Source organism: Leucopleurus acutus, assembly GCF_964270905.1.
Source record: "Leucopleurus acutus genome assembly, chromosome: 14".
NCBI classification, from domain to species: domain Eukaryota; kingdom Metazoa; phylum Chordata; class Mammalia; order Artiodactyla; family Delphinidae; genus Leucopleurus; species Leucopleurus acutus.
This window is the reverse complement of record NC_139156.1, coordinates 78,919,645-78,944,678: the sequence shown is the minus strand read 5'-3', so window position 1 is coordinate 78,944,678 and position 25,034 is coordinate 78,919,645. Positions and strand designations below refer to the sequence as shown.

The following is a 25,034-nucleotide window of genomic DNA, read 5'->3' as shown; positions in this document are numbered from 1 at the left end:
GCAAACTCCTTTCCAAACTCACGTAATGTGAGTTTCATTGAGTTTATTTAACTCAATGAAACTCACATTACGTGGTTTCTGCCGAAAATAATTTGATGCTGTTTGTTTTGATTTATGTGGAAAAGGAAAAAAAAAAAGCATTGTTCTTATGTTTTTTTCCTCGTGGAGTTTTCAAAATTGCTTCCGAAAGCAAATAACATGGAACAGATTCTGCAAATCTCAATGCATATTCACAGTATTTTCAGCATAGGTGGTTCCTTCTATCTCCTTTTCCCACTTCCTTCAAGGAGCCTGAACCAGCAGACTCCACCCCTTAGTCCTCTGTTAGCGTCTGTATTTCCCTCTCGACCTCTCTCTACATTCATTTCTTTCCTCATCCTCAGCATCACTTGGTGAAAACACAAAACAATGCGATACCACTGAGCGTGAATAAGGTGATAACAGTACGTCGGATTTCCAAAGGCATTCTGTGGCCAGTGTCAGTAATACATGGCTGTAAGAAACCCAGCAGTCTCTCCCCACAAAGTTGCCCAAACATCCGGTTACAGAAGAGAGACTTTTAAAATGCAGTACTCTCAAATCCAGCAAGAGATTTCTTTTTGCATGTTAAATGTTAAAATCGCATGCATAATTATAGAATATCTTAAAGTTACAAAAATATTTGAAAAACCAATCCTGACAGTTTACCTGCAACTACTATAAAAATTTCTATGAAAGATATAAAAACACAAAGGCTCTTCATTAAAAAAAGAAGGAAGGAAGGGAGGGAGGGAGGAATGGATGGAGACACTGAACTGAGAGGTCTTTCATGCACCGCATCGGACAGTCTTCCCAAAAGCCAGCTGTTGAACTCAAGAGCTTGTACCTTAAATGTTTATTTAGTACGTATACATACACATGAGCCAACCCAGAACCTGGCTGGGCGCAGGCAGCAAACGATCTTGGGGCACCTGAACCATCAGATGCAATTCTCCAGCTCCGAAGGATGGATCCTACTGTTACATGAACCTCAGCTACCCTGCTTGGGCGTCGTGGCTAAAGGTGCCCTTGGCCACGTCGGCCTGTGGATGGCTCCATCACAGAACCGAGCGGTCCCCAAGGAGGTGACTGCTTTTCAAGCACGAGCACGTGGAAGCCAGAGGCCAGGTTCCTGACTCCGCCCTTTGGATGCGCCACTGGGAAGCCTCACGTGTCTCCTAGGAGGCGGTGGGCTCTTCTTCCCCGGACTCCTCGGGGTCGGCCCCCTGGAACTTCTTGGCACAGAGCCGACACACGTCCTCCGTGGTGACATCAGGCCGCAGGAGGAGGTTCTTTCCCGCGCAGCCACGGTTGACATCTTGGAATGCAGGCCGGAGGTAATTCTGAGCATCGTCCACTGAGGGGATGGTCCGGTTGGTGAGACAAGCGCTTTTGAACGTGGTCGTACAGGAGCTGTAACTGAGGCCGGAGGAGGGAACGTATTTCCCGAGGAAGAGGGTGCAGAGCAGGAGCCATAGGTGCTGTCACCCTGGGGGAAGAAGAGGGGGAAGAGGGACCAGGGGCCTCCAGGGACAGGCTCAGACGGGGGAAGGATGGGGCGAGGGTCACGCCTTTGAGGTCAGTGAGCAGGTGGTGGGAGGACTTGAGGCAGCAGGGGTACCTGCGGAGGAGGTGATGGGGCAGGAGGTGACGCCTTTTTCTAGAAGTTGCTCTTGACGAGGGTGAGGCCTCACTGCTCCCTGGGTGATGTCAGAGGAGAAGCTCAGGGTCCCTTGAATTCTCACAGCGGTTCTTTGAGGCAGGAAGGAAGGGTCAGCTCCGTTTCACAGAGGAGGACACGGCAGCCCCGAGCGGCCGAGGACCCACCTAGCGTCGTGGCTCTGTGACCCAAGCCCAGCAGATGAGAGCAGAGCTGGGGAGGGTATGGGGGGAGCAGAGGCTCGGTGGCTGTCGTGTGACCATTCAAGACAGAGAGGGTGGCCGGGGGCACACACCAGCAGTGTGTCTGGGTGGTGAGCTGGGCCTGGCTGGCTTTTGCTTTTCCTGTCCCCAGTGTCCTCTGGGGGTCCTGTAGTATTTACTGTAGTAAAGAGTAGTAAGAATTTATATCCACCATAGTATTTAAAACATACCCAGGAGGAGTCCTCCGGAAAAGCTGAATGTCCAGATTGTGCTTTTCCCGGAGGCTCATCGCCGTCACGTGTGTACAGAGTGTGCGCACATACCACCAAGGGGCTGGGAACGGTAGGGCTGATTCCAGAGGGTTCTGGATGTTTCTAAATTGTGTTCTTCACAAAAGCGCAGCAGATAATAATAAAACAAAAAAATAGGGCTTTCGAGGAACCAGAATGCAGATTTTTGGTGACTCCCCATTGGTCCTGCCTTTGTCTCTCTCTCCATGCCCCTGATTTCCCCCATCACCGTGAGAACGTGGTACAGAGCAGATGAGGTGGATTGCAAGGGCCTGGACCAGTGATCACATCCTATAAAAGAACCTGTCCTTGGCAACTAATTCATGTGCATCCCCCCTGCCCCAAACCTGTTTCTGTGTGAAAAGCTTTGAATGCGTGACTACACGTGAAGATGGATCTCTGAGCTTTCAAAGAGCTGCCCACCGCCAGCCTCACGCGGCACAACTCCAGGGGCGAGGGTCACGCTGGACCTTGCCCTGGGCCGGTGGGCGGCAGCTCTCACCACCCCTGTGCACATCTCTCATCTCCTTTAATGGCATCACCCTGTGTCCATCCCCACGGCCCCCCGCCCCCCTGCCTCTGGCACGCCTCCCTGCTCATCTCCCCGGAGCCGTTGTCTGCCGACTGCGGGCTCTTCACCCCTTCCCTGCTCTGCCAGCCCGTCTTTCTCAAAGACAGACATGGCCACGTCGGTCACTCCTTTGCTTATCAACCTCGAGTGTTCCCCGGCTGTCCTGCCCACCCCTCCGGTCTCTCTCCCACCCCCGTCTGTCTCCCCTGCAGGGCTGGTGCTCAGTCCTACAAACACCCTTCAGCCCGAACGAAGCAGACTCTTTCCTGCATCTCTGACTTTGTACCAATCATACTCTGTCTTCCGTGTGCTTTGTCCGTCCCTCCAGTGTCTTCCCGGCCACCCTGAGCAGGGGACCCGGGCCACCTCTTGTCCATCTTGTTACCTCGGCCCCCCAGCACAGGGCTCGGGTGGGAAGAACTGCAGTTCTTTCTCTCTAACTTTGAAAGAGACAGCCCCTCAAGTTTAGATTGTCTCCACAAGAAGGGGGAGGATCTAGTATCTGCTGCAGTAGTGTGTGTAGGAGAGAAAGGGCAGCCCTTGTTTAGTCAGCTGCCGCTTCCTGGATTCAGAGTGCACATTTCATCTGGCTGACTCCTTCCCTCTCTTCCTCCTTGACATTTATTGAGCTCCTGCGGTATACAGTGTGGATAGAGGGGGGAAGGAAATAGCCGAAATCTCGACCCTCGTGGAGCGAACTGCCTGGGTAGAAACAGCATGTGGTCAGATCACTGTCCGTATGCTTCATTATAAACTGGTGATAAGTCTGCGAAGTTCAAGTGCGGGGGACCGGGAAGCGGACCTCAGGGAGACCTGATCGTGTGCGTCTGGTGAGGGCTGGGTGTGCAGGAGGTGTCAGGAAAGGCTTCTTGAAAGCAGTGATGTTTGAGCTAAGATCTGAAGGCTGAGGAGGGGTGGGGTAGGCCAAGTTCCTTTGGTAGAAAAAGTACGTGAGAGCCTTTGCCAGTGGATAGTAAATCATTCATTGCAAGACATAAAATCCCATTCAGATTAGCTTGGGTAAGTGGGGGTTTATTCCATCACCCTGACATCTGATGGCAGGAAAGCAAACTGCAGCTGCCCCATCGCTGTGCTTCGCCTCCCAGCAGTCACTGCACCGGCTACTGTCAGTGGCGTGATGGCTGGAGCTGGGACCAGGACCCAGTCTGTGATGGCTTTGGAAGACCCCAACACTACCTTCTAGCTTCAAGCCTGCTTTTAGTTGCTGGTTTTCTGCTTTGGGACTTGCGGACATATTCAACTTAAATGGTCTATTTTTGAGCCAAACCAGTCTGTTCCTTATTTGCCTCTTGAGTGATATTTACCTGAAGTAAACACGATATGGACAGTCCTAGAGGGAAACTTGAACTGATTTCGGTTTTGGTAAATCTGAGAAACCTCTGTCTAGACCTTGCACAGGTCACGTAGGCGGCGTGTAGCTCTGAGAAACCACAAGTCAAAAACGGCTAGTGGGGGCTTCCCTGGTGGCGCAGTGGTTGAGAGTCCGCCTGCCGATGCAGGGCACGCGGGTTCGTGCCCCGGTCTGGGAAGATGCCACATGCCGCGGAGCGGCTGGGCGTGTGAGCCATGGCCGCTGAGCCTGCGTGTCCGGAGCCTGTGCTCCGCAACGGGAGAGGCCACAACAGTGAGAGGCCCGCGTACCGAGAAAAAAAAACAACAAACGGCCAGTGGTATAGCCCGTCCCCTTCCGGCCCCGGGGAAAGTGCTGAGGCTGAGGCGTACTCACTGCAGACTGTCCACTAGTGAGTGTTCCCACGCAAAAGGGGGTGCTGCCCAGACTCGATGACTTTGGGGGGGGGTGGAAAAACCCTTTCTTCTTCGGCTGCGCCACTTGCAGGATCTTACTTCCCCTACCAGGGGTGGAACCCTGGCCCTCGGCAGTGAAAGCGCAGAGCGCTAACCACTGGACCACCAGGGAATTCCCTAAAATCCTTTTTAGGCATTATCTCGCTTGATCTGCAAAAACAGCCAGCAAGGTGGGTATTATTTAGTCTGCTTTCGGATGGTGACACTGAGGCTCACCCAGGGCGATCTTGCCCAGGTTCTCAGAGTGCAGGATGCTTCCCGCTCTCCCCGAAACCCAGCCCTGCCTCTGAGCCCGGCTCTGCTCTCTGCATCCTTGTGAGTAGCGGGTGCATCAGCCCATGTACATACACCCCTCTGATCCTCACAGCCTCCCAGGGACAGGGGAAGCGGGGCTCGGGTAAAGGACCTTCCTGAGAGCACAGTTTGTAGTTGATTCATCTTTTAGATTGGGAACCCTCCAAAGACCGAGCTCTTTTTTTTTTTTCTTTTTTTTTGATTTTTTAAATTGAAATATAGTTGATGTACAATGTTGTGCCGATCTCAGCTGTACAGCAAAGTGGCTCAGTTATACACATATACACATTCTTTTTATATTCTTTCCCATTATGGTTTATCACAGGATATTGAATATAGTTCCCTGTGCTCTACAGTAGGACTTGGTTGTTTATCCATTCTAAATGTAATCGTTTGCATCTACCAGCCCCAAACTCTGAGCTCTTAAGTGTTAACTTTGGCATGTTCTGCTTCTAGCATTTAACCAAAAAAAAAAAAAAAATCACAGTTTCCTTGTGGATTGATCTAGAATGTACGGGCAGCATGCGTGGAAGGATGCCTTCAGTCTCTTCTCTGGTCCTTCCCAGGTTACCCCTCTACCTGGCCTCACTCTTCATCAGCCTCGTTTTCCTGCTGGTGAATTTAACCTGTGCAGTGCTGGTGAAGACGGGCACCTGGGAGAGGAAAGGGATCGTCTCCGTGCGTGTGGCCATCAACGACTCGCTCTTCGTGCTGTGTGCCGTCTCCCTGTCCATCTGTCTCTACAAAATCTCCAAGATGTCCTTAGCCAACATTTACTTGGAGTCTAAGGTAAGGTGGACATGTGGTCGAGATCCTGCTGGTTCCCCCTGGTTCTCAGAAGAGTTCCCTGGTTTGCAAACAGAACTCAACCAATGCCTCTCACACCTGACCTCCTGCAAATGATGAGCCGGGTTGTGGTTGCCAAAACAGGGAGCCTTGTAGTTCCTTGAATTTTGTATGTGAGAAGAGTTGGCTCTGGGTGGCTTGTGGCGTATGGGGGTGTGCAGAGTTACTGGCAGAGAGCTAAGACTCTGGTTTATGGATACAGCGGTTTAAGTGACATTTTAAAGGACCAGTGGCATTGATTGTGCCACTAATATTAATAGAAACACACACCTAGTGTTCCCTGCGTTCCCGGCACTTTTATAAGCGCTCTGCATGTGGAAACGACTGTAACCTTCACAACTCTATGGGAGTAGGTATCACTCACTTGATAGATAGGGAAACTGAGGCAAAAAGAGGTCAGAGGCTCGCCCTGGGTTACACAGCCAGGAGATGCAGAGCCAAGATTTGGTCTCCGCAGCCTGGCTCCGGGGCCTGGGGTCTCTCCTCTCCACCACCCTGTCGTAGTGCAGGGAGACTCAGATCCACGCTCACCCCTGCCTTGGCTGTGCCCATAAGGGGGTCGCCCTTAAGAGTGGGAACTGCTCCCAGGGTTCAGGACATCAGGCCTTTCATGGTGACAGTTCAGAGATGGAGCCAGACACGCTGTGTGTTGGGCTGCAGCCCACAGACCTGCAATCCCTGTGCATAACCAGCTTCAAGACCAAAGAAAGAGCCCGGAGTCAGCAACAGAGACATCAGTGGTTTAATAGATGGGGGAGCTTACACGTGTGAAGCAAGGTCCTGCAGAAACACCCCACCGAGTGCAGTGGACGGCAGGCAGGACTTGGTGGCGGTCTTCGCTCCCGGGGCGGGGGAAGGAGAGGTTACCAGTTAAGGTGGGGGGATTGACATCCGGTGGGCTCCTTAGTTACCAGGGAAACCAGCAGAGGGGCCCACCCCTCCCCGCCCCCTTGATAAGAACAGTCACCAGCTGGGCCCTGGGAGCAAGTATGTAGGCAGGTCAGCCCTGTGAGTAGGTGTAGGTGAAGCGGGCCCTGGTCAGGCAGAGGATGGACAGAGGGCAAGAGAACAGCCACCCTGAGTGGGCTGACCGTACACTGGGAGGGGGCAGCTCCTGCCCGTCCTCTTGTTTAGCTGCTGTGCCCCCCACTCTAGGGTTCCTGTCTTCTCCTTTTCTTCCCCCAGAGTTACAAAGAGGGGGGCTTCCCTAGTGGCGCAGTGGTTGAGAGTCCGCCTGCCGATGCAGGGGACGCGGGTTCGTGCCCCGGTCCGGGAAGATCCCACATGCCGCGGAGCGGCTGGGCCCGTGAGCCATGGCCGCTGAGCCTGCGCGTCCGGAGCCTGTGCTCCGCAACGGGAGAGGCCGCAACGGTGAGAGGCCCGCGTACCGCAAAAAAACAAACAAAAAACAAAGAAGGGCAGGTCTGCTGCCTGGAGCAGGGGTTCTGAGGTGCCCCTCACCAGCCTGGTCCCCGACTCTACCTCATTGAGAAGCCTGGTGGCGAGTGGAGGTCAGGAGAGACGCCCTGGGCTCTGGCTGGCCGCGGGACCCCAGGCCCACCAGCCTGTCGCCCCACGGAGTGTGGGTTTTCTCATGTGTAAAGCAGTTGAGTGATTTCACAGCTCCTCTGCTTCGGAAATTCAGTGATGCTGTGCCCCGGGGCACCCCCCTGCCTTCCTTGCCTCGCAGCCCGTGTGGCTGTAACATCTTTGGTCTGAAGACTTGAACAACCGTGCCTTCCACGATCCTGTGTCTTCAGGAGTGATCAGTAGATTAAAGTCTGCGCCTCCAACTTCAAAAATACAAAGCCTTCATCAGGGCATCCTGTGATGTGACTGAACTCTTGCCGAATCCCAGAAGTTACTGTGGCACCGTCGTTTTCTGATTGAGAAAAGTCGGCAAATTTTAGACGTCACTTTGCCTGACTTTATTATTTATAGTGTCTCGTGCATAAGGGCTAGCGAAGGCTTTTTAAAGACAGGATTGTGATTTTTATAGGAGGGGTCACATTTTAGATTGTCGAAGTACCGTTTAGATGACCCCTATGGCAAACAAGCTAATAATAAACTACCACTGGCAAAATAAAACACTAGCTTAGATTTAGTTGATGACTTTCAAACACAAAACTCAAAAATTGGTTTCAGGTTTTTAGTTAACCGTTTCTAGCCAGGGGTCATCTCACTTTGGAAATTGAAACTTCGTAAATGGGGGCACAGATGACGCATTTTCACAGAATTGCAAGCCCTGAGTCACGTGGGGACTCCAGCACTCCCGCCTAGAGGATGCTGGGTCTTGAGGAAGTGCTCACCGCCCAGAGCCACTGTCCACAGCAGCGCTGTCTGCCAGCCGCCATCCCTCTGAGGTGGTTTTGTTGTCCTCAAGCCAGGGGCCAGGCCCTGGGCTCATAAGCTGAGAGGGTCCTTGGAGCTGAGCCAGCGGCATTTAGAGATTTAACCAAATAAGCCGTCTGACTTTCTTGTTCTTCCAAACCCTAGGCCTTAGGCAAATGGCTCCTATTTTCAGGCATCTCCAGATCAAGTCCCAGGTTTTGAAGCATCTCTATGAAGATAATTTGAAGTTTGGGATGGGTGTGGTGTGAGGTGAGGTTTGCAGTTGGGTTTAAGGTCTGAGGGTGGAGGAGAAGCTTGGAGGAGACGGCAGTGCCTCTGAGATCGAAGCTTTAGCAGGTCTGAACACAGCCCGTGTTCTGGGAGGGGGCTGGGGTCCTGGGCCCGGAACGGGCGTCCCCCTCATGGCTCCTTCTCTTCCAGGGCTCCTCCGTGTGTCAGGTGACTGCCGTCGGTGTGACCGTCATCCTGCTGTACGCCTCCCGAGCCTGCTACAACCTGTTCATCCTGTCGTTTTCTCAGAGCAAGAATGTCCATTCCTTTGATTACGACTGGTACAATGTGTCAGACCAGGTCAGTGGGCGCCGACGAGGGCCACCTGATCGGTGGCTCTTTGCTTTGCAGCATCCCACGTGGCAGAGAGGTGTAAGCTCCTTGATTCTGCCGCTAAATAGCTGGGTGACCTTGAGAATCACTTACCTGGGTGGTGTCTGCACCCTCACCTGTAAAGCGGGATCATAGTTCCTGCCTTGTTCCAGCTCACATGTCTTCTGAGAAAACCAGGAAACACACACATACACACACACACACACACACACACACACTTCTGCTTTTGACTTTCTGGGGTTTTTGTCAAGCAGTACTTAAATTTTTTAAGTGCCTTCATATAAATGTAATATGATGTTATTAAAGGGTGAAATTTGCAAAGGTAAAAACAAATCGTATCCAGGTTTCAGAAAATACATAAAATTATGACGTTGTTTTTAATGGAGCATGTAAACTAATAGCATTTGAGGAAATCTAGACAAACGTGACCAAGAATATTAAGGTGTTAGTAAGAGCCCATTTTATATCCCAATATGAAACTCTTTGTTTTTTATAATGTATTCTAGAAATTCATAAATTATAAAACAAATGAACAAAGGTAGTGAAATATAATATGGCATCCATCTTCACAAAAGCTCAAAATAAAAAAGAATGAGAATTAGTGTTCTCTCATTTGAGAAATATCGATTCTTTGTCTCCAGCCCTGGGCAAAGTGCTGGGGACACAAAAAAGAACAGACCTAAGCCTCCCAGTAGGAGTTTGTGTCTGCTGAGGAAAAGAGCCACGCACATAAGCCATTACAACAAAGAAAGAGAAACGTCTGTAGTAGGAGTCTATTGGATTGAATGGCAAACGCTCCTGAGATGTTCCTGGAAAAACACTGAATACCCAACTCTAGACAAATCCACTTCTAAAATCCCAACAGTGCTCAAACCTTGCACTGAATTGTGACTCTGGAGGAGAGAATAAAATGACCATGATAAGTTAAAACTGTGAGGACAAGATGAAATCCAGAAGAGGCACATGCAAGATGTTATATTAGAAAGGATAAAAACCGCCACAATGAACACCGCCGCCCCTCACCCAAACGAACGGCACAAATATAGGATGGGGGGAAGGTGGGCAAAGCACTGCTGAAGCTCTGTCCTGTTGTGAGAAATCAAACACATAAAGATCTAAACGTTCAACAATGATAAACTAGAAACTTACTCATAATACATCGAGGATTTTTATTGTGGTAAAATATACAACACAATCGACCGTTTTCATCATCTGTGAGTGTCCAGTTCAGAGGCATTCAGTGCACTGACACACTTGTGCAGCCATCACCACCGTCCATCTCCGGAACTTCTTCATCTTCCCAAACTGAGACTCTGTCCCCATTAAACAACAGAGATTTGGTTTTAAAACAAAATAATTATTTCAACGTTTCTTTCAATTAAGAGCTTATAATTATAACGAACTTAAAATATCACAGTTTAAAAAATTCTGTTGTTTTGGGGATATCTATTTATACATATCTAGATCTGTGTGTTGCAACCAAAATGATCTAGGAGCAAGCAAAACAGACGGCCCCGAGTTGCGGGTTATTTATGTAGAATGGAAGCAGCACACACAACACACTTTTGAGACATGCAAGTAGAATTTGGGATGCAGAGTGTGAGAGTGATCTTTCCGAAGGAGAGCATGACTGGTTCGGTTACTGTACTTTACACGCGATGTAGTAGAGAAGGCAAAAGGATTCCGTTCAGGGGATCGGCCCCTATGGTTTGATGTTGGTGCAGTCTTCCTTTGAAATGATGGCCTTTCTGATCGACTTGCCCAGAGACAACCTCACACACCTTCCCTCTGCCCTACAGAGAGGACAGCACTGCTACGCCACATCCACTCAGCCATCTCACGGGTCCGGCAGGTAAACATCCTGGACTCAGAGAACTTTTTTCTAGACAATCTAGCCTGTAGTAAAGCTTTAAAGGATAAATCATAGGATGTGGTTAATGTGAAGAGAAGTTTAAAAACTGACACGTTCATCCCAAGGATGAGACCAAGGGTAACACATGATACGTTGCTCTTAAGAATCGCGAGAAGGCAACAGAGCATTCTCATTACTTAGTTGTTGAAGAAGATAATTATCTATCCTGTCTGGTTTAAATAACTCCCCACCTGAGGTCTGGACCATTAGTAGTATCTGATTTCAACATGCACATTTTTTGGGGAAAGAATTACACTGTATTAGATTATTAGTCTCTGTCATGTTAGAAAGAATCAAATCAAACTTATTTCCTCTGCCCTCAACCTAGCGACTCTCTTATTTTCTTCTCTTTTCAACAGGCAGACTTGAAGAATCAGCTGGGAGATGCCGGATACATAGTATTTGGAGTGGTCCTCTTTGTGTGGGAACTCTTACCTACCACCTTAGTGGTCTACTTCTTTCGAGTTAGAAATTCTGCAAAGGACCTCGTAAGTAAACCACTTTGTATTTGCAGAAAACATCTCCTAATTCTAATCACGAAGCATACAGTTGGAATTTTTTCTTAGATTTTTCAATAGAGAGCCTCTTCCATCCTATTCTGATATGAAAAGTTCCTTGTCTATTTAATTGAGACTTTCTTTTCCCTTAATTTTCTTTTGAGGGAAATTTGTTTTTCAGTTTAGCTTTATTTTACCAAAAAAAAAAAAAAATTTAAGTTGCATCTTGAGGCCTGGAGATAGTGATTAACTTTTTATTCTAATGAAACAGCCACCTCACTAGTATTTGAGACTTGACTTGCTGTGAACCAAAGGTAGAAGCTTTATTTTAGCAAAGGAAAATAGAGAATGGTAGTTCAGCTCTTCACCCCTGTGTTGTGCTGGTTGGTGATTAGGGGGTGGAGTGATGGGGAGATACAACCTTATTGTGAAGAATGCTAAAGTCACTCCCCCAATTTGGTCACGTTTCTGCTCAACCAGCTTCATATAAATGTCTTTATGGGGGCGGGGCAGAAAAATGCCAAACCCGGTGGAGTGGGGAGGCTCCCGGAAGCTTTGCTCCCTGAATTATCCCATCCATAGGAACTAGTGGTAGGATTTTGAATCACTCATCTGTGAAGCCCACAGAAAAGTATAGTGAACGGTTTTTGGCCAATGGAAGCAAAGTGTGGGTGGCAGGGAAAGCATAGATACAGTAACTAACCTGTTTTGTGTTTTATCTTGTCTTTTGTTTTGTTTTCTTATTCATCTCTGGATAGTCACTAGTGAGCCAGGAATAGGAAAACAAAAACAGAAAAAAGTCATACTGGAGCAGGGTGGGTAGTGGAGAAGCACAGCCTGACCAATGGGCCCTTGAAGACAGAGTGTGTGGGCGCTGTTTTCTAGATCTGAGAGTCCGTTTCCTCGCCTTTTATTATTTTTAGCTTCAGGACAGCAGTTGTGTGCTCTGTCTGACCTTTACTGGCATTGGGAACACCTGGAGGCTTCTATAAAGTCAGACCCAAATGCTTCCCCATCAGTGGCAGAGAAACACGGGGAAGGTGGGCAGGGGACTCCAGGCCAGGGTCTAGTGCCTTGTTTGCTTTCCTTCTCTGAAGACAGACAGTTGAAGCTTCTGGAAAGAGCCTCCTAACAAACATGCCCGTGCTCACTGTGCCTCCCCTCGGCCCCATGGGCCTGCCCACCAGAGAGGCAGAGGCTCAGGAACCACACTCCCTAAGCCCAAGGCAGCCCGAGGAGAGCGCACATCTGAGTCCTAAGGGGTGAAAGACCGTTGTTCAAAGTACTGTTTTTTTCTCTTGATACTTAATGTTCTTTCCATCACATCTCTGTTGATTAAAATGAAAGAAAAAGGGGCTGCCCTGGTGGTGCAGTGGTTGAGAGTCGCCTGCCGATGCAGGGGACACGGGTTCGTGCCCTGGTCCGGGAAGATCCCACATGCCGCGGAGCGGCTGGGCCCGTGAGCCATGGCTGCTGAGCCTGCGCGTCCGGAGCCTGTGCTCCGCAATGGGAGAGGCCACAGCAGTGAGAGGCCCGCGTATCGCAAAAAAATAAAAAAAGAAAGAAATAGTATAAAGAATCATCCTGGTTGAGTTTCAAAGTACTATTTTATTAAGTGAATACAGAATATTAGGGATAGTCTCATTTGTACTCTCAGGTCTCATTGTCCAGGGAAACGTGTCACCCTTAACACACTGTGTGTATGTGTATAGAGTTACTTGGCTATTGTGTTTGAATATATTTACTGTTTAGGGTATTATCTAGAGCAGTGGTTCCCAAACTTTTTGGCGTCAAGACATTTTACACTGTTACATTATTATTTGTTGTTTTGTTTGTTTTTATTGAGGTATAACTGATACAACATTATATTCGTTTTAGTTTACAGTGTAACGATTTGATATTTATATATATTTCAAAATGATCAGCACAGTACGTCCAACTAATGTGTCACCACACATAGCTTATCAATTTTTTTTCTTGCAGTAGGAACTTTCAAGATCCATTCTTATAACTAATTTCAAATATGCAATACAGTATTAACTATAGTCACCATGTTGTACATGGATCCCCATGACTTATTCATTTCATAACTGGGAGTTTGTATCTTTTGACTTTCTTCACCCATTTCACCCACCTCCAACCTCAGGCAACCACTAGTCTGTTCTCTGTATTTGTGAGCTTGGGGTTTCTTTGTTTTTAGATTCCACATATAAGTGAGATCATATGGGATTGACCTTTTTCTTTTTCTAGTTGACTTATTTCACAACATAATGCCCTCAAGGTCCAACCATATTTTTGCAAATGGCAAGATTTCATTTTTTTTTTAAATTTTATTGAAGTGTAGTTGATTTACAATGTTGTGTTAATTTCTGCTGTACAGCAGTGACTCGGTTATACATATATGTATTCTTTTTCATATTCTTTTCCATTATGGTTTACCAGGAGATTTCATTCTTTTTATGGCTGAATATTTCTAGTGTGTGTGTTATCACATTTTCTTTATCCATCCATGCATTGGTGGACACTTGGGTTGTTCCCACATCTTGGCTATTGTAAATAATGCTGCAGCGAACATGGGGGTATATATATCTTTTTGAATTAGTGTTTTCGTTTTCTCCAGATAAATATGCAGAAGAGAAATTGCTGGATCGTGGTAGTTCTGTTTTTAATTTTTTGAGGAACCTCCATAGTGGCTGCACCAATTTACATTCCCACCAGCAGTGCACGTGGATTCAAGGATTCCCTTTCCTCCACATCCTTGCCAACACTTTTTTTTTTTTTTTGATTATAGCCATTCTGACAGGTATGCAGAGATACTGATTGTGGTTTTGATTTTTATTTCCCTGATCATTAATGACATTGAGCATCTTTTCATGTAACCAGTTGGCCATCTTCTTTGGAAGAATATTCATATCCTCTGCCCATTTTAAAATCAGATTGTGGTGGGTTTGTTTTTTGTTTTGCTATTGAGTTGTATGAGTTCTTTATATATTTTGTATATCAACCCCTTATCAGATCTAGGATTTGCCAATATTTTCTACCATTCAGTAGGTTGCCTTTTCATTTTGTTGATGGTTTCCTCTGGTGTGCAGAAGCTTTCTGGTTTCATGTAGTCCCACTTGTATATTTTTGCTTTTATTTCCTTTGCTTTTGGAGTCAGATCCAAAAATCGTCAAGACTGATGTCAAGGACGTTATTGCCTATGTTTTTTCTAGGAGTTTTATGGTTTCAAGTCTTTCATCCCTTTTTTAAAAAAAAATTTATTTTTGGCTGTGTTGGGTCTTCGTTGCTGCGCGTGGGCTTTCTCTAGTTGCGGTGAGCGGGGCTACTCTTCGTTGCGGTGCACGGGCTTCTCATTGCAGTGGCTTCTCTTGTTGCGGAGCACGGGCTCTAGGCGCATGGGCTTCAGTAGTTGTGGCGCACAGGCTCAGTAGTTGTGGCACACGGGCTTAGTTGCTCTGCAGCATGTGGGATCTTCCCAGACCAGGGCTCGAACCCATGTCCCCTGCATTGGCAGGCGGATTCTTTTTTTTTTTTTTTGCAGTACGCAGGCCTCTCACTGTTGTGGCCTCTCCCGTTGCGGAGCACAGGCTCCAGACGCGTAGGCTCAGCGGCCATGGCTCACGGGCCCAGCTGCTCCGCAGCATGTGGGACCCTTCCGGACTGGGGCACGAACCCGTGTCCCCTGCATCAGCAAGCGGACTCTCAACCACTGCGCCACCAGGGAAGCCCCTGTTATCTATCTTTCTGATTCAGGATGCCCTGATAGAGATCTCACTGTGGCTTTTGATTTGTATTTCCCTGATGACTAATGATGTCAAGCATTTTTTATGTACTTATGGGCCATTTGTATATCTTCCTTGGAAAAATGTCTATTCAGATATTTTGCCCACTTTTTAAAAACTTTATTTTTCTTTGGCTGCAGTGCATGGCTTGTGGGATCTTCGTTCCCCAACCAGGGATTGAACCTGGGTGCTTAGCAGTGAGTGCAGAGTCCTAACCACTGGACCACCAGGGAATTCCCTGCCCACTTTTAAATTGAGTTGTCTTTTTACCATTGAGTTATGAGTCCTTTATATATTTTAGATATGTCCCTTGTAAAGATACGTGATTTGCAAATATTTTCTCATTCTGTGGCTGTCTTTTCACTTGATGGTCTTTTGACAGAAAAACGTTTTTAAGTTTGAAGTGCAGTTTATCTGTTTTTTTGGTTTGTTGCTCATGTTTTTGGTGTCATATCTAAGAATCCTTTGCTAAATTGTAGGTCATGAAGATTTGCCCCTATATTTTAAGAGTTTTATAGTTTTTACTCTTTCGTTTAGGTCTTTGATCTGTTTTGAGTTACTTTTTGTTTATGTGTGAGGTAAGGGTCCAACTTCATTCTCTGTATAGACATTCTTGAACTGCTATAAACAGTAAATTTGAAGGTGCCCCACCTTGTATAAGTTCCGCTTTGCTTCCTATGTTTGGCTAGGTGAGTCTTAGAAAAGCAGAAATTCACATATAGATATCCATCCTATAATAACCTTTTTTCATACTCTATTGGTTAACTTTTAAATAGACCACTAGGGACTTCCCTGGTGGTCCAGTGGTTAAGACTCTGTGCTTCCACTGAAGGGAGTGCGGGTTCAGTTCCTGATCGGGGAACTAAGATCCCACATGCTGCACCGTGTGGCCAAAAAAAAAAAAAAAAAAAAGACCACTAATGATATGTACAAAGATGTCAAACAAACATGGGATTTTATGCCAGGCTGAATCCACAAACGTGAAATCCGCATATACAGAGGCCTGACTGTACTATATCATTTTATATTAGGGACTTGAGCATCCTCGGATTTTGGTATCTGTGGGGGGGGGGTCCTAGAACCAGTCCCCTGTGGACAACTGTAATTTTTTTTGAGAGGTGAACTCAGCTTGGGGACAGAAACAGGAGAGACAGATTATAGAAACTGGATAAGAAACTCTCTCAAAATTTCATCATTTCATCATTTTAATTTGTTGTGAATGCCCACATCATTATACAGGTTTATATCTAATTTGGGACTGTCTAGTTTGGCTGATTTGGGTATTGTCTGATTTTTCTGTAAGAGATTAAAACGGTGATCATTCACTGCTGCAAGCAGAACTCTGAAAGAAGATTTTGTCCATACTGATGAGAAAAAGTTAATACCTCTTAAATTAAACAGTAACTGAAATGAACACTCCAGCTACAAGTGCCTCCATCCAGGTGGATAGAGCATCTTTAGTCTCTTGCAAGAAAGATGTTATTTATCTTTGCCTCGTGCAAGGCACAGTGTCTGAAAATACACTGAACCATTACACTGTCTTTCTAGACCAACCCTGGAATGGTCCCCAGCCATGGATTTGGTCCCAGATCTTATTTCTTTGACAACCCTCGAAGATATGACAGTGATGATGACCTTGCCTGGAACATTACCCCTCAGGGACTTCAGGGAAGGTAAGACCCTAGTTCATGTTGGAGGGGCGTGGTTAGGAGGCTGAGGGCCGAGCCAATGAAATGGATTCAAACTAAACAGAAATGCCTGCATCAAACCCCGGAGCTGGAGGTAGGGTGAGGCCAACAGAAAAGGAGGGGGGAAGCATCTGAGTAGTAAGACTAACTGCAACCAGAGTTGAGACCCACCTCCTGAGATCATGCGCTTCGCGACCTCTGCCAAGGCCACGGTCGTGGTCTGCAAACAGGAGGTGGGGTAGCTACTGGATTCCCTTCCCACTCTTCAGCCCAGGGACGCTTCAGCCACACTCCACTGCTCAGCGATCATCCTGACCCTTCTTTCAACCTGTGAATCTGGGACTTCAAGGCCAGCAGGGGCGAGAGGGGCAGAAACGGCTGACCTAGTGCTTGCCAGGCTCCTCTCTTCACTCTGCCCGTCCTCCCAGGACCCCTGGACTGTTCCTGTGAAAGGGTAGCTTCAGGCTGAGTGTTTTTTAGAAGTGAAAGCTTATCTTATGAAACGCTTTGTGAATTTAAGACCTACCGTTACATATTAAGGTAAATTCTTTTTCCCCCTGGGGCAAAATGATAAAGATATGCTTGCTTTTCTGCTCTTTACTACTACAGTAAAATCCTTAGAAAACCTTAAAAGAGGTCTGAGAGGAGTCCTTGTTATAGGGTCAGAAAAAGCTGGGAGAATACCTTGCTTTCTCAGTGGATCAGGGAGCAGAGAAATCCTGGTCAGACGATAGAATAAAATATAGTGCTGGGGAAAAAAGAACAGTCCACCCAGCCAGCAGGTGTAAAGAACACAGATAATTGGGAAAGGAGTCAGTGAACTCCAGGCCTTTGAGGTCAAAAGGTGTCCCATCTCTCTTCCCTAAAACCTTCTCTTCTCCAGTCCCCACAGCATTGCCTGTTCGCTATGTATGTCCCTCTATAACCTGCTGGAGCAGCCCTAACCTCTCACGTGCCGGAAGAGACACAGCTGAGGGTGCCCTCACTGCCTCTGTGGAAGAAGAAAAGATCCCCTTTCCATTACACAGAGGAAAATAATGATAAAACAACAATAATGTACATTATTGAGAGCTAACTGTATAGTAACATTCTGTTATAAACATTTTACAGGTATTAACTCACAAGAGCCCAACAAGATAGTTACCAATATTACTCCCATTCTAACATAATAAAATTGAGGCACAGAAAAAAAAAATTTTTTAAATCAACGCACAGAAGTTATTTGTCCAAAGACACACAGGTAGGATGGCCCTAGAGTCTGACATACAGAGTGAAGTAAGTCAGAAAGAGAAAAACAAATACCGTATGCTAACACATATATATGGAATCTAAGGGGAAAAAAAAGGTCATGAAGAACCTAGGGGCAAGATGGGAATAAAGACACAGACCTGCTTGAGGACACGGGGAGGGGGAAGGGTAAGCTGGGACAAAGTGAGAGAGAGGCATGGACATATATACACTACCAAATGTAAAATAGACAGCTAGTGGGAAGCAGCCGCATAGCACAGGGAGATCAGCTCGGTGCTTTGTGACCACCTAGAGGGGTGGAATAGGGAGGGTGGGAGGGAGGGAGACGCAAGAGGGAAGAGATATGGGAACAGATGTATATGTATAACTGATTCAGTTTGTTATAAAGCAGAAACTAACACACCATTGTAAAGCAATTATACTCCAATAAAGATGTTAAAAAAAGACACAGGTAGTGAGCTATACTCTCCATTAGGATTGAGATACAATTTGTTGCTAAAGCGTCTTGTTATACACAGTGATTGGCTGCAGTATCACTACACTTCTGGGCTGTACAGAGTTCAGGTGACTTGTGGGTGGTCTTCTAGCCACTGTGCACAGCACTGTTTAGTGGGAAAACGGGCTTCAAGAAGCTACTTTCAACAGCTTCGGGATTGTCTGGTTTATACAAAACCCTAGTTCTGTCCGCCTAAAATTGGCATGTCATCAACAGTCAGCGTAATGTTTCACGTCACTGAAATCTCTCTTTTTCTTTTCAAGTTTTGCTCCGGACTGCTATGATTGGGGACAACAAACTAACAGCTTCCTGGCTCAAGTAGGGACTTTACAACCAGACTCAACTTTGGATCCTGACAAACCAAGCCATGGGTAGCATCAGTTAACAGTTATATGGACGACGCCTCAGTTGAAAATCTTCAGAAAGACTAATTTAATGACAGCTGAATTTTTAGGGCATGTTTCCTTAAGAAATAGGACTTGATTTTTCTGTTACAGGTTTCTGATGGCTCCATAGGACTAAGCAATAATTTAGAGTGATAAAAACCTTATTTTAGTACTAAAAAGTGAGCCTGGCTGCCTGTTTCAGTGAGTATAATTTAAACTTCAAAAAAAATCTGTACTTTTATAAAGATGTATTTTATATAACTTAATGCTAAAATATACTAGGATTTTTTGAGAATGTTACTGCAATATATGTTGTAGTTTGCACAGACTTTTATGCATAATTCACTTTAAAAGTATACAGTATATGGTCTGATGGTTTTTTGTTTTGTTTTGTTTTAAAGGCTTTTGGACTAAAGTATTCCTCAAATCCTTACCTCTTCAGATCGCTCAGATTCTGGTAGACTCTAAGTACATTTGACATCTAGAAAGCCGATTGCAGCTCCAGTGTTGAAAGTTACAGTGTAGCAGAACGTCAACAGACTGCATAGTACGTAAATTGGCTCCTTAAGAGTTGTTGGAGGCATAGATGGTTGGTTCCTCAGGGAATCTCCTAAATTTTGCCAAAATTTAGTACTCCTTTCAACAGGGCACTAATGTATACCATCAGTGATAAGTTGATAAAGTTAATAAAAACACTGATAGAATTGACTTACACTATTAAACTTCCTCTGCTATATTCAGAGATTTTTTGCACAGTTTGTTAGCCCAGTGAATCTAATACCCATTACCTCAGGACTTCAAGACTGCACCTTGCCCAGCTCACTGAACATTCATTACTGAACAACGAAGAGGTTCTCAAAAGGGGTTCAATAACAGGTAACCCTGAGTCCCTGAGCCAAAAGACTATGTGAAATCCTAACAGTTTTCTTACAGTTTCCAACCATATTTAAAATAATACTTTTTAAGTAGCTCTGAAAGCAGCCCACTGGAAGCTGCATGTTTAAAATGGTAGTAGCACTGCCGTATCCTACAGCATGAGTCCTGCCTCTCAGCCATGTAAAAGGGCATTCCAGACAGTTGCTTGCAAGTAGTATTTCATTTAAGTGAAACACGTCATGAAATACTAGTTCCCCAACCATAAATGCCATTCTAAAATCTCCAAGTCTATATATATACATATATATGTGGCCTGCAGTTATAAAACTGCCTATAATAGGAGACTGTACATGGCTCTGTCAGGGAGGCTGGAGTACTAGAGGAAGTATTGTTACCAGAGAGAAAGTATCTTTCTGCTCTGCCTAGGAAATCTCACATCTAGGGACAGAGGGGAGGGGCAGATGAAAAGGAACTTATATTAACAAGTTCTGCCCACGTTATGAAACCCATTTCTGATGTCTTCCTTCCCAGTTTGGCCTTCAGGAATAACTTGTCTCCGGGCACTGATTTCACAGTGATCAAGTCTGCTTCTCTTCTCTTGATGGTATTTAAAAATCAGGATCTCAAGTTTTCAGTGGGTCAGGATCTCAAGTTTTCAGTGGGTCATGATTGGGTTTTTCATGTGTACCAACACCTTCACCCTGCATAATCACACACAACATTCTTGCTTTTCAGTATATGGAAGAATTTGGGTCACATATTTAAAACAGTTACTGCCAGGGAAAATTCTACACTGAAGCAAAATTTGCACTGATTATTCAGGTTACCTTAAAATATTATAAGTTGTTATTCTAAATAGCTTTAAGAACACCCTACTTGTCATACTATCTTTGTTAGTGATACTTAGAAGAATTTAAAGGCAGACTCAGCAAATGCTTAAAAATCCTTTAAATCATGCTTTCAGGAAGTACTGCAGTTCTTCAATATTAGGTCAAAACATCATGCAATTATTATACTCATCCTTTGACATAACAAATATCTTATTATTATTGGCAAGAAAATTGAAATACTCAGCATTAACTGATAAAAGCCGTAATCTATTTTTATGATTAAGCTGCTAGTATTATTTGAACTATTATTTTTTTATCAGAAACGATAAAAATGTTTTAAGTGCCTATTTTTCTCTTCTTCCCTTTTTGAAAAGTAATGCCTTAAAGTACAAGTAATGTAAACACGTCTAGAATATGAAAAACTGATTGTAACAAACTCTCATAGTAAATGATCACGTATACTCTGAAATGTTGTGTGTATGGTGTGGAAAGGAAAATTAAAATTTCCTTTAACTTCCTAATTTACTTGTGTTGCCAAGTACACTAACAAAGCTACTCCTAGGTGAAATACTAAAGGCCAAGAGAAAGCAAGGAATGGTGATCACTGGTTCTAAAATACCCAACTGTCCTCTTGTTTTAAGGCAACATGATGAAATTAAAACTCCCATAATTTGAACGTTGAAAAAGTATGGGGAAGTATGGCAATATCACTGAAAATTTTGTACCATCATTTAGCTAAGTCTGATTCAACACTAAAAGGCTGCATGTGAATGTTCCTGTGCATCCACTGGAAATATGCATAACAGAGTTAATTATGGAGTTAATTTTCTAAAGAATTCCAACTGATTTGTGTACAGGCAGACCTTGGAGATAACTGCAGTTTGGTTCCAGATCACTGCAATAAAGCAAAACATTGCAATAAACTGAATCACATGATTTTTTTTTGGTTTCCCAGTGCATATAAGAGTTATGTTTACACTACACTGTAGTCTATGAAGTGTGCAGTAGCATTATATCTTAAAAAGCAATGTATGTACCTTAATTTAAAAATATTGCTAAAAAATGTTAACCATTATCTGAACCTTCAAGTCATAGTAGTAACATCAAAGATCATGGATCACCTTAACAAATATAGTAATAATGAAAAGAGTTTGAAATATTGGGAGAATTACCAAAATGTGCCAGAGTCACAAAGTAAGCACATGCTGTTGAAAAAATGGTGCCGACAGACTTGTGCAATGCAGGGTTGCCTCAGACCTTCAATCTGTAGAAAATGCAGCATCTGAGGTGCAATAAGGTAAAGCACAGTAAAATGAGGTCTGCCTGTAAGATGTCCTTCAGTGGCTCTTTTTCCTTTCTACAATTAACCCATTTAATTGGGCTGATGATTAAAACACCCAGAGTGTAACACACAGAGCTGTGGACTCTAAGAGGTTTTGATTCTTAAAGTATACACACACCAGTCACATTTAGCTATGCCAGTTCTTTCTTGAATGTGTCGGGCACACTGCTAATGACTATGCTGGTTATTGTGTTTAGCTGCTTACATCAGGCACACTTGCTAATGCATCCCCCAATTTTCTCTCTTACCAAAATCCAGAAGAACTGCTCTTTGTTGGCCTTGAACAATTAACCCCTATTAAAAGGAAAGGAATAAGTGTTAGTAAATCCTAGAGCGTGAGAAGTGCTTTGAGAAAAAGGTCCTCATTTACGTTTACATAGTATTACAAGAATATTGCTTTTACTTTTTAACCATAAAGATGAACTTATATTAGAACTAAATGGGTCTAAATATTTGAAACTATCAAGATTTCCAAATAAAGAAACTTTGTTTTTTTTAAAAAAAAAAACTTGCTCTCGTGTCTTTAGATTACTGCATGATAAAGTATAAGGCTGATCAAAGACACATCTAATATGCATTTCTAATTTTTATTCCATATAGGTGAGAACTTTTTTTAATTGGAAGCATTTCTAACTATGCATACTACTACTTAAGACTTCATAGTGCAGATGGAGGAGCTTTTGGAAAGGATCAAGCTAAATAGTGGAATTCTTCTCAAAGACTATAAACAAACGGATTAAAGTGAAGAAACATTTTTTTAAAGGGACCATGAGGATAAGGAAGTGGAATTCAGTCAGTGTTTATTGAGCACCTACTATGTGCTAGACCCTGGGCTCAGTACTTGTGTCTGTGGGCCCAGCCTGTGGACACACCACCACCCTTACATTAACCCTACTCTTGGCGCTTAGCAGGTATGTATTTATGAAGAGCCCTTGCACCAAAGGGTCAAAATACCTTAAAAGTCAGCTGATGTTCGTGTGCCTCCAACCTAGATCTCTGGGTTCATTCCCCGTACCTGTCACTCAGCTCCTCTGGGCCTGGGCACTGATGTGGGTTCATTCAGTGTGGGGTTCTGAGACTGGCTGCCAGGTCATCAAGTAGGGGTTTCAAAGTCCTCAGATCCAAACCTGTTGACTCAGCAGCTCCTAATGGTATCTACCTGGTTCCTCTAAAGCTGGATTCGTACCTCTATCTCTATCCCTTGACCTGTCACTGGGACCTATCCCGTTTACCTAGAGACTAATCGTACCTTGCCATCATTCTTTAGCCTCCAAACCTGATCTGTCCTTTTGGAGCTTGGTGCCCTACCACTCAGAATATTAGAGTCTTTTATCTCCAGAATATGTTTTCTGTCTCTGAACTTTAAGAACCTAGTCAGAACTAGAGATGAGCTGCCTGCTCTCTTCAGCTGGATCCATGACCTGTTTCTTTTCAGCATGTATGAGATTCAAAATCTCTCTTTTCTCTGCTGATCCCTGTCACTCTGATCTTTCTTGACTCTGACCCTCAATTTCCCACGACCCTTGCTAACCTACAACAGTCCCTCCCGTTTCTTTGCAGTCCCAAGTCATACGTGCTCCTTGAAGGCACTGATTGAGGTATAGAAAGGGTGAGTTTAGGATAACCAAATAATGCTTTACCAGCGCCATTCAATTTGTGCTACTGTATATCCTTGGTGTGCTACCCCCTTGGTGCGTTCACTAGCCTAGAGTCTGGGCTTTAGGTCTGCAGACTGAAAACCTGTTAAAGGACAGCAGAACACTTACCCATTTGGAGATATAGTCTGTGAAGGAAATCCGCACGGAAAAGTTAAATGATATCAGAACGATGCATGGTGAACGCAGACTCTGCCCTGACGAAGGGGTGGTAGGTAGACGGTTTTAATCAGCCTGTGACAACTTGATGGCACTGTCAAGCAAATAAGATTCATTCACATCGAGGGGACCTTCTCCACTAGACAGGTTTCTGTGTTACCTATTCCTCTGCGACTGATACACAGTTGATTACTGAACATCGTGAAGGTTAGGGGGGCTGACCCCCAGGCAGTCAGAAATCCACATGTAACTTTGTAATCAGCTCTCCGTATCTCCGGTTCTAAATCTGCAGATTCAACCAACCACGCATCACGTAGTACTGTAGTATGTATATACTGAAGAAAATCTGCATGTTAAGTAGACCCGTGCAGTTCAAACCCATGTTGTTCAAGGGTCAACTGTAGTCTTCCTCTGGGTGCATTCTCGCTATCAACTAGATATAACCTAGTGAGGTTATAGAGTTCATAAGTTACACAATGGCAGGGATATGTCTGTTTCGTTCACTGCTATATGCCCAGCTCCTAGAACAGTGAGTGAATATTCAAATCCCGTTTCTTCTGGTATATATCACCGGGGCTTTTTTAAGGTGACTTCTTGCACTTGCACTTTTATACACTGCATATTAGTTTTAGAAGATTAATACTCATTTAAGGGCCCCTCCCTGTTTTGTTATGAATCTTTGACAGACATCCAACTTTTGGACAAAGAATCCATAATGGAGTAAAAAAGGAAATAAGGATTGTATAGCAAGACAGCTTCTAAGAATGATTTGAGAACTAGGTCTTAAAACGGAAGCACTGAGATGAAATTCTGTCTACACAGGCATCTCACGTTCTGTCTCTTTGCTCTCACCTGTTTGGGCGCTGGCAACTAGAATACTGAAATGATTAACACAACAGATAATAAAAAGTAGATTTTTATCAGGTGAAGTATCAAAAGAACAGTGACACATTATGTGGTTAAAAGGGCAACCCTCCAGAGAAAACACTGAGGTGGGCAGAGTTTTTAGCATGATTCTTATGTTAAAGGACTTTATTTTTTTAAGCTCCTATGGAACAAACAAGAAGAGCTAAAAAAATCATTTTAAAATTTTGAAAGGGGGCAGGGGAGATAAGAGGGGGCCAATGTACCAGGTATTAAAACATAGGCCCTGAGTAGTTAAAACAATGTGGTACAGGTACAGGAGTGAATAGATCTATGAAATAGAGAACCCAGGATTTTAGATGAGATACACATAGCATCTCAAACTAGTGAGGAAAAAAGATGAGCTGTTCGATAAATGGTACTGGATTAACTGGGTAATCGTCTGGGAAAAAATTAGGTTGGATCCTTAACTTGCACTTTATGCCAGGATACACTCCAAGGAGTCAAAATTTAGATCTAAAAAAATAAAATCATAAAAGTTCTAGAAGAAAATATAGGTGAATTATTGCTGTGGAGTGAAAAGGGCCTTCTTAATTATCAAGAAGTCTGGAAGCCACTAAAACAATAAATTC

General features: G+C 44.7%; 1 protein-coding gene across 1 annotated transcript in view; it reads left to right on the top strand.

Annotated features, from left to right (window-relative positions):
• GPR137B (G protein-coupled receptor 137B) overlaps positions 1-21,283 on the top strand; it is a 52,325-nt gene extending 31,042 nt beyond the window's left edge. The window contains exons 3-7 of the mRNA XM_082854555.1: positions 5,430-5,652; positions 8,482-8,631; positions 10,936-11,064; positions 16,407-16,531; positions 18,554-21,283. Coding sequence (XP_082710681.1) covers positions 5,430-5,652; positions 8,482-8,631; positions 10,936-11,064; positions 16,407-16,531; positions 18,554-18,665 — 739 coding nt within the window. The 3' untranslated portion in view covers positions 18,666-21,283. The remainder of the gene's footprint in view (positions 1-5,429; positions 5,653-8,481; positions 8,632-10,935; positions 11,065-16,406; positions 16,532-18,553) is intronic.
• Positions 21,284-25,034: the final 3,751 nt, after the last annotated feature.